This window comes from Diabrotica virgifera, chromosome 4 (assembly GCF_917563875.1).
Source record: "Diabrotica virgifera virgifera chromosome 4, PGI_DIABVI_V3a".
NCBI classification, from domain to species: domain Eukaryota; kingdom Metazoa; phylum Arthropoda; class Insecta; order Coleoptera; family Chrysomelidae; genus Diabrotica; species Diabrotica virgifera.
In genome coordinates this window covers 46,223,316-46,237,278 of record NC_065446.1, presented here as the reverse complement: position 1 = coordinate 46,237,278, position 13,963 = coordinate 46,223,316, and the positions used below count along the sequence as shown (strand labels likewise).

Sequence of the window (13,963 nt, the reverse complement as noted above, 5' to 3'; positions counted from 1 at the left end):
TAAAATTTCATAAAAAATAAAGTAAATCATCATCTAAAATTCGTAATAAAAACATATGTATGTATTGAAACATATGTACGTAATATGAGCAACTTAATAAAACATTTACCGTACACAAATTCTTCATTTTAAATACATTTCATGTTTTTATTTTAAATACTCAATGCATAACAATACCCCAAAGATACGTCGATGATCAAAATCTCTGGTGTCAGTTTGGCTTCACTTTTGGTCATAGGATTACTCGTCCTCTCTCTTTCCTTGTCTAAGGGCAATACGCATGAAGGTTCCAAAAGAGAAGAAGTAGTGACAGTGACATTGGGGTGTCAACTTGTCATATTTGAAAATATGAAACTGAAACCGTTTGTTTTGAAGTTTGAAGTATGTTTACAAGTGCTTTAAAAGTTTGAATTAATAAGAAACCAACTTAAATGAATTAAAGTTTTTATTCCTTTATTATTTTCAGATTGTCACTACAAAATCATGTCCGATAAAAAAATGGAGAAAAAACCAAGTAGAACTTCCGTAAGTATTACACTGTTTTAAAATAATAATTGAATTTATGTAATACTCAATTTTTTTGTTGTATAGAAAAGTTCTGTATGTAGTTTTATAATAGTAAAGATTTACATTATGATCTTCATAATTTGATTACAAGAGAACTTGTATATCAAAAATTATTAAGTACAGTGGAACCTCGATTATCCCTCAGGGCACCCGACCAAGGGTATGACGGATAATCGAAAAGACGGTTAACAGAACAATAACAAAACTTAATTGATCAATCGACTAAGTGACACAATCAATGTTCGAATTTGAATCAAACTTAATTATGGTGACACACAGATATTGACTAATAATTCTTGTGCTGTGCATTTTTATTTTCGGATTGCGATTCTAAAAACAGAACTCCAAAAGCACGGTATCATTTATCACCTATTTAAATTGAAATTTAATCCAGAGCCCTGAATAAGAACAAAAATTATTTACATAAAAAAATGTGGTGGTGGCAAAAATACACATGGGTGTTTCTTCCAAAATAAATTTTTTGGGCTTGACTAGATTTAAAAAAAAATATTGTTGTTAAATTTTTGAAAATAATGTATAAAGCACTTTGAGAGGTTCTTAATTAAATGTGATAGAAAGTTGAGCTTAATTCTTTTTATATATAGGTTTTTTGAAAAAAAATGTCCATTCTAATGATTTACCTGCCACTCTAATGATAAAAAATAAAACAACCCCTAAGTTTACATCAAAAATCAACTTATATTAAAAGAAAAAAGAACATTTCATTTTAACATTTTGCCCCAAAAAAATGTAGAAATAATAAAAAAAGAAACATCAGCTATGTGAAACCATTCACTTGATTTCATTCCTTTACCATACAACATCTAAACTGAAGATTTAAATAAATTATCAATATAGTCATATTCTTGTATTTTGTAGAATCTATTGGAAACTGGTTCAGGTGGATGCACTAGCTGACATAAGATTCCATTTCTAGTAGTCACAGTTTGACGATCAGCGATATCTGGCCAGAAAAAACTTTTACCATTTTTCATCATAAAGTTAACAGTCATAATGTTTCGATCAATTTTTTCAATGATTCCTGAAAAAAAGTGTATAGCTTAATAAAATTTAACAATTAAATTTTAAAGTAAAGAAAAGCAGTATAGTAAAAAACTGTAGTCTCTTACCTGGATACCAATCATTATCAAAAATAGCTGTAACCCAGGTATCTTCACTAAATTCTTCTATTCCTGTAGGCCGAGCAGTGGCTCTTCCATTGTCATTTTCCTCACTTAAATATGAAGACTGTAGCGGCGCTACTTTATTTTCAATCGCATAATGAATACAATTCTCAAAGCTGCATTTAAAGCAGCTTAAAGTTCTAAAACTCAGCTCTCGAGTAATGTGATTCCAAGTTACTTGATGTGTTTGCATTGTCCCTTTATATGGTTTTGGTAGTGGAGGCAGAAAAGCATCAAATTTTTCAATATTATTTTCATTAAGACATTTGATATGTATATTGCTGATGTTTTCTTGAATACATTTCACAAAGACATCAAAGTTATTTATGTCATGGTTAAATGTTATGAGTTGATCTGCAGTTCTTTTAATGGTTGCACCAATACCATCTGGAGCTCCCTTTCCATGTCCTGCCTCTGAATAGTTCCAAGAAATATGTTGGATTTGTGGAAATAATTTTGGTAAGACTTGCTGTAGGTAAAAGAACATTTTTTTATTTCGATACTGGCTGCTTGGACTGTCTGAGAGAAAATGAATTGTTTTAAATTCAGTTTCTAACTCATGCTGGTAATGGTTTATAATTATTTCCATATGTGCCATTATGGAGGCAGGATCATGTCTTAAGGACTTGGAGACGGTACAAAAACCCTCTTTTTTTGATTTATGGTACATCATACCAGTATGAAGTGTTATTTGGTCTCGGGATGCTCCAAAATGCACAGACTGTGCTTCATTTGCATACTTGCAGAGAAAATTTTCGGAAAAATCTATATGAAATAGAATTTCATTTTCAGTTAGGCTTTCTTTTAATGTCTTCATTACTGAATATTGATGGTTAATTGTCAAAATATGTCGTAAAATTTTATTTTGATATAGTTCTAATTTCTGAATTAGTGTTGCTGGATTAGGCCTCACTTTCTCCTTTTTGGTAATCTGAACAAGAATGTCCTTTTTAGTTTTGACACTAATTCGTTTTTCTTTTAGCGTAATCCACCTCTCATATTCAAATTTTCTTATCCACATTTCATCTTCCACATGGTAGAATATCTTCTTAAATTTGCAATTTTCACATTTTCGTTCCAAACATGCTTCATTGTATTTTGAACAGCACAAAGTTTCAAGAAGTGTATCTATGTCCTTTTCCAATATTATTTTATTTGTATATAAACTTGTTATAAGCAATTTTACATTTTCATGCAGTATACAAAGGCATGTATCCCTTCCCGTTAATTTTTGAGAGATGACCCAAAATGGGCGAACTTTACAAAATAAGGCATATGACACTTTCAATGATGGATACTCTGACTGAAACTTGTGAAATAAATTCTTTAAGGTATTGTTTAGGTATCTTTTTTGCATTTTTTGGCATTTTCTTGTAACTGTATCTTTTTTACCAGGGCATATACGAGAGTTTTCTTCTTGTAAGTAGAAGTCATGTATGGTCTTTTTTAAAAAGCTAAAACCAGTAAATGATTTTCTTTCGTATTTAAAAACTTCTGTTCTATTCCTATTGGCCCTTCTTAAACCTGGAGGAAGGAATTGTTTGGCATCTTTGAGTAGTTTATATTTTCTCAAGTTGGGACCCTCTATTGCCTTTGTAAATATTTGTTTGGACTTGTCATCTTTTAGGGATAAAAATTTAGAAGAAAGATCTCCTTTTAGAGCTTCTCCAAAAAGTAATTGTCGTTTTACTTCCTTAGGGACTGTTGGTGAATTTTTAAGTAGTTCTGTAACCTTTGACTGAGGAGATAAAACCGACTTTTTTTTCTTAATGGCTCTGTAAAATCTTTTTTTATACATTTCAAATTTACATTTTAATTTTTTATTTTCCTGTTGAGTTTTTTTTTAGTTCCCTAAATAATTTCGTTTGGTTTCGTCTTTTAACCCTTTTTCCTTCCCTTTTTTGTCTGCTTACACTGCTAATAGGTGTACTACTAAATGACGAAGCAAAACTAGTGGACGGTTCATTTTCCTCAAAATTTACTTCTGGGTTTTGTTCTTCAGGCTCACCATTCTCACTGACTGGAGGTGTATTGTCATTTAAATTTTTGAAAAATTTCTGCCGGTTTCTATATTTTTTTGAATTCTCCTTCCAAGATTTCCTTTTTGCTTTTAGTTCCCTGCGACTTAAATCCTCTTTTAATTTAACAATGCCCTTTTCCTTAGCTTTTTCATATATTTGATGTTTTTTTCCTGCTCTATTTTATATCTTTCTACGATATTTTTAATTTTTTGTCTCCTTTTTTTTCGCATTCCCTTTTTTTATTTTTTTTTTCTTCTTCACTTTGCTTTTTGCGTGCCATTATTTACTAGTCAAAGTTAGTTTTTCAAAGTAATCTACAAAGATAAAAAATAAATCATTAGCATGGCATAACGTCATTAGCGTGGTTTAATTTGTGCACGCTAATGACGAAAATAAATAGCCACTCTAATGACAAAATGTGTATATTTTCTTATAAAAATTCCCTCAGTATTTTTTGAATAAAGAAAGATATTCTAATTAAAAGCTTATTTATTAGTGCCAAATATGATCATAAGTTAACTTTTTTAATTTTGATTTTTTCTGAAAAACTTACCTCCACTCTAATGACGAAGCTTAATACACGACCACGTGCACGTACTTTTTAACGCGTATCTATGAAGACTAAATAAATATTGCGCAGGAAAAATACCTTAACTGTATTGTTGGAGGGGATAGAAATTTAAATATAAACGGTAATTTCCGGTTGGGTATATCACGCGGGAATTTTAAACTGTTAACTGTTGGTCCACGCTAATGACGCGGACAGTTGGGGACAAACTTTAAGCTGTCATATTAAGTTATTTATATTACATTTTAAAACTGTTGTTGTATGGTTGGAATAAGTGGTTATTAGGGTACATGTAAACTATTACAAAATAAGTTATTAAACCTCCATGATGAAAATATTGCTATGGATTCATTGAAAAATCAGGTCGGGGACATCCACGCTAATGATTTTTAAAATTTATTTATTTTTGTTAAATAAGAAAAAGAGCAAAATATATAAGTTTTTATAAATTGTTTAAATTATTCTAAGGCCAAATGTTCTAACAAAGCAAAAAAAAATTGGTTTCTATTAGTTATTTAAAAAAAAACAAGAGGGACCTTAAAATGTTAGCTTGGGGAGAAAATACCACATGTACATTTCAACGAATTTCGTTTGGCTTATCGCAATGCTCAAACAAAATGAATTGATGACTAAATTTTTACTTATGTAGTCAATATAACTTATGTAGGTATGGACCCTGATGGTTAACAGAGGTGACGGTTAATAGAGAGACGGATAATCGAGGCTCCACTGTATTGCTAAAATTGCAATTATTTTACATTTTTTTATATCATTCTGGCATAGTCTACTTATAATCTTCATCAGCAGTGGTATTACAACTCTGGGTTCTAGTTTAGAACAAGGGTAGACGGTCTACAGATATGAAATTTATATCAATGAATTCTGTTTAGCTTACGGAGACTGAAAAGACAATAAACCTTATTGTTTTATTTCCACGGGACAAGCCAAATACAGTTACAATTTTTTTATAAATTTTAGAACAATTTAGTAGATACTAAATATAAGTCATATATAACACATAAAATATAATAGTTAAAAGAAATAAATTACATACAGAACAAATTAGAAACAGAGTGGTAAAGGTGGACAAGACAAAACAATTAAGAGGCAATATTAATGTGTTGCAAGTCACGTATACATTGGTTAGGTGTGGAACTAAAATTAAGCCTCTCAGTATTTTGATTTGCTAGACGTAACATTCTAGTTATAGGTTCATTGAGGCCATAATTACATCGATGAAATGGTACATGAAAAGTGGTTTCAACTGCATTTCGAGTACTGTATGAAGGAACTTTAAAACCAACCTTAGACAATAAATAATGACTATTTGCTGTACCATTTAACAAACTATACAGAATTTTCAAATCATGGTGATAACGATGTTCTTCCAGGGTATTGATATTTATATAAGCTCTAATTTCGTCATTACTATAAAACCTGTTACTCCCATCAATAGCTCTAATTTTAAATCACAAGAAAAGGAATTTATTTTGAACTTTTTCAATTTTTTCTGCGTAAACATTATAGTGAGGTGACCAAATACTACAACAGTATTCCAAGTGAGGTCTAACAAAAGAACAGTATAACAATTTAGGGCATTGGGACTTATCATAGCAGTTTCGTTTTATGAAGCCAAGCATCTGTAATGCCTTTGAAATAATAGAATCGATATGATCTGCGAATTTTAGCGATTTTTCCAACAGTAATCCAAGATCTCTTATTGTATTAACACAATCTAGTGGTATGTTATCAAGTTTATATTCAAACGGAATATACGTTCTACCTTGATAAAAACTAATTTTATGGCACTTTTTGACATTTAGCTCCATTTTGTTTTCTTTACACCAACCCTGTATTTTATTTAATTGAAATTGCAGATTTTCGGAATTGTCAGGGATAGGTATTTTCAAAAAAAATTTTAAATCATCCGCAAACAAAAGCACAGTTTATATCTGCATTATCATTTATAAATATAATAAATAATACCAGACCCAGATGTGAACCCTGAGGGACACCAGAACTGACAACTACATCCTGAGATAGACAATCCTGGATCCTTACTGCTTGGCGCCTTCCTATTAGGTAGCTTTTCAGCCATTCAAGCAGTTTCCCATTTACTCCAGCAGCTTCTAATTTAGACAATAGGATGTTATAATTTTACCCTGTCAAATTCCTTGGAGAAGTCTGTATAAATAGAATCAGTTTGATACCCACCCTCCAAAGCACTTGACAACGCATCCAAATAGCAAAGAAGATTTAATTCCGATGATTTGTGTTTCTGAAAACCATATTGCTCATCTACTGGAAACAATTTGAAACATACTGAGAGGCAGTCTGACATTAAGCTTTCAAATAACTTAGGAATAGTACTTAACCGCTTAACGCACACATTTATTTCCAAAAATACGTCAAAAAATTACCTGTTTATTTTATTACAGTAAAATAAACTACGAACAAGACTATTGTCACTAGATATAATCTAAAGTAAAAAAACGCATATTTTTTTAGAAAAATATAAAATATCAAATACTCTCATGCGGTCACCCGAGTTAACTCGGTCGTAACTTTTTACATACAAAATACTACAAGTAAGAGAAGAAAATCGCAATTATTCAAGTATAATAATGTTAAATATTGCTAACAGTGTGATACACTCTAAAACAAGGGGTTACACACAGAGGTACGTCACAGTCAGGGCAGAACGTGACGTCAGCAAAATAGAATTCTACTCATCGTGATCCCACCCCAGTCGGTAGTCGATCGTAGAAAGTTTAAAATTAGAAACGAAAAAACAAATGGGCACGGGCGCCCATATAAAAATTTTTAGGGGGGGCAGACGTGAAGATGTTGCAGATTACATTTCGTATACTTTTATAACCATATATAGTTTAAAGCACCCGAAAAGCTAGGGGGGCCACGGCCCCCCTTCCCATAGGTATGGCCGCCCACGCAAGTGGGGATACCGTTATTTAGCGCTAGAGGAGTTAAAACACGTAGGCGCCTTATATATCGTACAAATATTTTACACACGAGTTAACTCGGTTAAGCGAAAATAGAAACGTAGTTTAAAACCGAGTTAACTCGGGTAAGCACGTTAAGCAGTTAATATAGAAATTGGTCTGTAATTTGTAATGTCGGATCTACTACCAGCTTTATGTATTGCCGTTAAAAGACTTAATTTCCAAGGATGAGGAAAGTAACCAGTATACAAAGAAAAATTAAAAATGTTCCACAATGGTCTTGCCAAAATAAAACTGCATTTCTTTAAAACTATAGGAGGTATTTTGTCAGGACTAGAACCTCTGTTCACATCTAATGTCATTATTTTTTTATATACTTGAGATATTGTAATATTACAGGAATTATTCGTTATATTGGTGGTGGGAGGTAAAACACGTTTACTGATTGCTTTCTCAGAATAAACTGATGAGAAATATAATGCAGAAGCATTTGCAATATTACTTGGAGTTGTATAAGTGTTATTGTTCAAAGACATTTCATTTGGTAAACCTGTCCTTGTTTGTTTAGAATTGATGAATGACCAAAACGATTTAATGTAACTATGAATGGAATTCTCAGTTTTTTCTGTAAAGTTATTATGACATGTTTTTGTTAGAGCTTTACATTTACTTCTAAGGCTCGAAAATGCATTATAATCATTTAGAGAGGAACTAACTTTAAATTTTAAATGTGATAACTTTTTTTCAATTACTTGTTTCTTTAGTTCTGGCGAGAACCATCTTGGAAACTTTTTTGTTGACATCATTTTTTTGGCACAAAAATTTCAAAAGCACAGTACAGTGGAACCTCGATAACTCGGATTAATCGGGACCGCGACCGATCCGGGTTATCGAAAATCCGAGATAGCCGGAGAATATGGTAAAAATTAATAAAATACGGTATACTTACAGATAAACTCCGTTAGAATTGAAATAACATGAAATATATTGATAAATATGCACAGTACCTACTCATTAAAATTACCAAAAAAAAAACACCAAACACAAACGTAAGCAAATGGAAGCGAACAATACAAGACACACAATACAGTCCCAATGATGTAATGTTATTATTTAAGAACAGTGAAACCTAAAGACCATTGTTTATAAAAGAATTTTTTTAATAGTCTTTCCTAAACAATGCTGACAGTTTGAAATAAAAAGGAATAGATACTACAGACAGGTGGCTGTTGTTTCTGCGGCGTGTGCTATGAGTCATTTTTAATATCCTATAGTTCAAGTTACACACATACACATTATCTCTCAAATGTTATATTACATACATTTTTATTGTTGAAAGGTTTGTCTGATAATTAACTATTTTGATGGGAAATAAGCCACAAATAAATTGAAAAATACAAAATATTGAAAATCAAAATGTTTATCTGATGAAAATCGGTCCGGGTTATCGGGGACCGACTTATCGGGGTTCCACTGTACATGACTTCGTAGAATCAATATAACATTTTATCTAGACTTTGATTTTCAAGAATTTGATCCCAGTTAATACAAGAAAGGCATTAAAATCAGTGTTATTAAAATCCAAATAGTAAGAACTGTTCTGGTTTGTTGAGCAGTTATTACTACAATGAAAATCTTTTATGGCAATGTTCAAGGCATAATGATGCCTATCTAATGGAACTAATTCCTCATCAGAAGCTACAACTTGAATAGAACTGTCGTTAGCAAATATCAAGTCCAGTAAAACCCCACGAGAATTGGATATTATGTTGATTTGAAATAAATTGTGAAAATTACATAGATTTGACAATATCCAAGCAGATTGAGTTTCACTAGGAGTACAATATTGACTAAAAGTAACATTGGAAAACATCATTAGACCACATAATGTTTGGCAGATTAAAGTCTCCGAACAAAAATAATTTGGAAGCTGGATACTTTTCACTAACTTCACAACACTTTCACTGAATTCGGTATATACAGCTGGTTCTGCTTTGGGTGGAATATAAACAGTTCCAAATATTGCCATAGACTTACCACTGCCAACAGTAATAAACACCTGTTCAATATTACTGCTGCTTATAAATAGGGCACTCGAGATTGACTTCCTGACTGCAATCAAAACACTGCCACCCCTAGTGTGGATGCTAGTTTCACTTAATCTATCTTTTCGGTACATTTATTATACATTTTAAAGTAGAAGACTTTAAAATGATATCGCCAATATTTATGAGTTGCGTTCCTGGGACGACTTTACTAAAAGATAGTTCATTCGATTACATGAAATCAATCCCAACTCAAGAATATCCGTCACAAAAAAATCATAGCATGTGATCTGTCTTTAAAACGACAACCAAATGCAACGATGACAGTAAAATTCTCGCGTTAGAGAATCCATAGTAAATCGGAAAAAAAAAACAGAACAACTTAGAACGGGATCCTACAACATTCACAAGAAATAATACGAGGAAAATATCAATACCATATATAAGAGGACTATCCGAGAAACTTAAAACAATTGGAAATAAATTCTTTCAACAACATTCAAAACAACAAACACATTGAGATCTATTCTATCTAAAACTAAACCTAACAATGAACAAGAAAGAACAAATAATTGCATTTATAAAATACCTTGTGAATGTGAACCATTTTATTTAGGTGAAACATCAAGACCATTAAACGTTAGAATAAGTGAACATCAGTCTTATATTAAAAATAGAGAATTTGATAGATCTCAAATATGTCAACACGCATGGGATAATGAATATAGAGTTCAGTGGAGAGATTCAAGTATAGTCCTGAAAGAATCAGATAGTAAAAAGAGAAAAATCAAAGAAGCGGCTCTAATTATGCTAAATGAAACCAATTGTGTAGCAAATTCCTCGGTAGAATGCAGTAGGATGTGGTTACCCATACTGAAAGAGGAAGTCAATAGAAAGAAAATACCACGATTAGTAAGTCAATAACATATCGAGTACAAATTTTATATTTTAGTATTATTGTATATCTATGTATTATTAATATTATTTAAAATTTAAACATATTAAAGTCAGAATTTGGTATTAGTTTTTTGAAAGTAAATTAAATGTAAGACCAAATGCTTACGATGTCGGGATAGTATCACGAGGTTTTTTCCTGGTTTTCCCTCGTGACTTACTATGGAATCTAACGCGAGAATTTTACTGTCATCGCTGCATTTGGATGTCTTTTTAAAGACAGATCACATGCTATGATTTTTTGTGACGGATATTCTTGAGTTGGGATTGATTTCATGTAATCGAATGAACTATCTTTTAGTAAAGTCGTCCCAGGAACGCAACTCATAAATATTGGCGATATCATTTTAAAGTCTTCTACTTAAAAATGTATAATATACGTCTGAATTGCCAATATAAATGAGTCAGATTAAATAAATTATTAAAAGAATTTTTTTACTTAGCAACAACATTTTTGTTTATTTTAGTAGTATTTTGTATTTTGACAACGAAACCCGATTTGGGCTTCGAAACGTTAATAAAATCATTTTTTTGGTCAAATTGTGGCTTATTCTCATTAAAAATAGTTGATTATAAAAAATGCCACAAGGAAATAGCTTCAGAACAACATTAAGCATATATTGTTTAAAAATAGTCCTACAATTTTTTTCAATACACCATTTTAAAGTAAATAAAATAAGATTTCTTTTTTATTGTACACTGTATATACCTAAATATACAATAAAAAAAGTTATAATGAGAAATTTAAAAATAATCGTAAAATATATCAAAAATCATTAAAAGCATAAAATTTTGAACAACCATCTTGCTTAACAATAGTCATACAGCCTTCTACAATAGACCGTTTTAAAGATAATTGACTTTTCTTCCTATTAAATGTAACATTGCATATACCTAAAGCTGCGTAGAAAAAAGTTACAGAACAATGTTTGAGAAGTAACAAGGAAAATGGGCAAAAATCGCTGTGAGTGGTAAACTTTGAAAAATCATATTTTGAAGAGTATAAATCGTAGAGACTTCTACTAAACGTCATTTTAAAGAAGAAGGATGGAAGTTTCTTTTCTTTGAAGCAATACCTATACCTATATCCCCGTGGAACGAAGTTATGGGGCAAAAAGCAAAATTGCTATCTTTCGTGTTTTTTTCTGGCTTTTCTTTTGAATATACCTTTTGTAAAAAAAATATTTTTGACTTTAAAATGTGATCTTTCGATAATAAAATTATCCTGGAACAATTTTCCTGTAGACGTGTTTGTACCAAAAGTGCATATAACTCACTCTAATTCGCCCTGTGCCTAGGGACTAATCCAGCCCTTTCTCAAAAACGCATCCCTTTAAATGGTAGCACTCCGCGGGTTTTTCATATTTAGAGGTCCATTGACTATATGAAACAATAAAACCCCGTTAACGTTGCAGTTCCTTTCTAAAATACATAATCAATAGCCTAGTATAGGTATTTCGAGAATAAGGTTCAACCACAAGTTATACCAGTATTACAAAGAACTATGCAATTAGACATTCAACATACACCACTCACTCAACCGATCAAGATCATGTTGAAGATTAATACAATCTTCTGTATTGTTGATAATTGTGTAGAACTTTAGATCATCTGCAAAAATAAGAGGTGAACTGTGCCGGAAGCAGTGGTGTATATCATTAATGAATATGTTAAAAATATATGATGTTATTCTCTATAAATTATTCCTTCGCAATTAAGAAAATGTATACCAACTTTTTTTCTTTTCAATTTAGTCAAAACAGGATCAAAAACAATCATATTATCATCAGAAGACGACATTTTGCTAGAAGTTATAGACACAACTGACAAATTTGAACGATTTTTCTCGCTTTTATCCGTATTCACTGTGTAACCATTCACGCGCACGATAACCGCTCAGATTCGCGCGGTTTATTTTTTGTTTATTTATTTTAACGGTAGAACCATTTACAAAAGAATACAAAAAAATAGTAAAAGTAACGATCATGTACAAAAAACATAAAAAAATCAACGAATAAAAGACAATTAAACAGTAAAATTTGTAAAATAATACAGTGTATCAAATCACAGAAGATGAGAAATATCCCATATTTAAATCATTAAACTCCCAAGTTGTCTTGGACAGAATGGATCCAGTAGCGTGTCATTGTAAAAGCTGAGCATTCTCGACAAGGGAAAATGACAAGCATACTCAGTTCTATGAAAAGGAATATAAAAGAGTGCAGTGTGTCGAGTTCTACGTATTGTGTTTAAGTACACATTGTCCAATAACGAGGGACAATTAATAGCAATGCTTAGAATTTTAAATAGAAATAACATATCAGCTCTCAACCTGCGGTTCTTCAGTGTAGCAATGTTAAATTGATACATTATTCCAGAATAATCTATGACGAAATTTTCAATATTTCTTATATTAGTATGTGCTTTAACACGTTAAGTCCCGCGTGAGACAGCATCTGTCTCACGGTGGTGTGATCTTGGCGGACGGCGTGACCTGACCGTGTCTCTCACAGCCGTATTAAAATTAATTGCTGGTCCACAGATCTCACAAAAAAAATTCATTCACACGGGGCTTAACGTGTTAAAAGCTAAAGATCTTAGAAACTTCCGCTGAACGCTCTCCAATCCATCAATGTATACTTAATGAAATGGAGACCAAACAACAGAGCAGTATTCAATACCAGAGCGCACTAGAGAGCAATACAGTAATTTGAATACGGTAGGTGAGAGATCATGACTGTTACAATAAATAAAATCAAGATTGCAAAATCCTGTTTCCTTAATTTTAAGATAGTGGCTTCTAAATGTCAATGCACAATCCAATGATACACCCAAATCTCTAATCTCAGTAACTGAATCCAAGAGTACATCATTAAGAACATATTATATCTATTAGCTGTTAGATTATTTATACGATATACGACTAAATGAAATACAAGAACATTTAGTCGGGTTTATGCTTAAACCATTTTGTTTTGACCATAAACATATATTATTAACATTATCTTACAAGAGATCTCTATCTGATATATCATGTATTAGTCCAAGTATTGAAGCTTAAAATAGGACAAAACCTCGCAATTTTTACAGAATGGATCGATTTATTGAAAATTTGAGGATAAGTAGTGGATAGTCCAAGGATCAAAATCTATATGATGCCGAAAGGCGCCATTACCATGGGGGTGGTTGCCACCCCATTTCGGAGTTGGAAATTTTTTATTATATTTTGACCGCAAAAGTTGGTAAAACATTCATTCTAAGCAAAAAAGGTTCTATCCATTTTTTTGATAAAATCAATAGTTTTCGATTTATTCGCTATCGAATGTGTTTTATATCGAAAATGTCAATGTTTTTAATCAGTTTTCTGCTAATAACTCCAAAAGTTTTCGTTTTATCAAAACAACTTTACTTAACAAAAATGCATCTTTTGAAAAAATAAACAAAGCGTTTTTTTTTAATTTTCTTTAAGACCAATAGTAATCGAGTGATACTTTATTATATGTTAGCTCTTCTTCGTCAAATGCTAAATATTGTAGTTTCAAAGTCAAAAGACGGATAAACTATGCATTTTTCGAGGATAACTTGTTCAAACTAATTTAAAGTATTTAAAAAGATTTATCTCCAGAAATACAAAAGAAGTCTGTAATTCAAAAGTTAAGTGACT

At 31.4% G+C, this 13,963-nt stretch overlaps 2 protein-coding genes across 4 annotated transcripts in view; one reads left to right on the top strand and one right to left on the bottom strand.

Annotated features, from left to right (window-relative positions):
* Positions 1-307: 307 nt before the first annotated feature.
* Positions 308-13,963, top strand: part of LOC126883017 (uncharacterized) — a 94,281-nt gene continuing 80,625 nt past the window's right edge. Inside the window, exons 1-2 of one of the 2 annotated variants that reach the window (XM_050648186.1) lie at positions 308-381; positions 467-525. In XM_050648186.1, coding sequence (XP_050504143.1) covers positions 484-525 — 42 coding nt within the window. In that variant the 5' untranslated portion in view covers positions 308-381; positions 467-483. The other variant, XM_050648187.1, reaches the window with a different exon arrangement.
* LOC126883018 (uncharacterized) lies at positions 1,214-4,902 on the bottom strand. Of its 2 annotated transcripts, none has more exons than XR_007697459.1 (2): positions 4,326-4,902; positions 1,214-1,609 (listed from the first exon to the last, which is right to left on the bottom strand). XR_007697459.1 is itself a non-coding variant. In XM_050648188.1 (2 exons), the coding sequence occupies exons 1-2, from the start codon at positions 2,566-2,568 to the stop codon at positions 1,392-1,394; spliced, it is 1,089 nt and encodes a 362-aa protein (XP_050504145.1). In that variant the 5' UTR covers positions 2,569-2,646; the 3' UTR covers positions 1,214-1,391. The 2 variants fall into 2 exon arrangements, 1 of the variants encoding a protein (XP_050504145.1); XM_050648188.1 differs by lacking the exon at positions 4,326-4,902 and adding an exon at positions 1,698-2,646.

Coding starts and splice junctions, on each gene's coding strand:
- LOC126883018 (XM_050648188.1), bottom strand. CDS start 2,568: ATGAAGACATTAAAAGAAAGCCTAACTGAAAATGAAATTCTATTTCAT. Junction 1,610..1,697: donor TGATAATGATTGGTATCCAG/GTAAGAGACTAC, acceptor ACTTTTTTTCAG/GAATCATTGAAAAAATTGAT.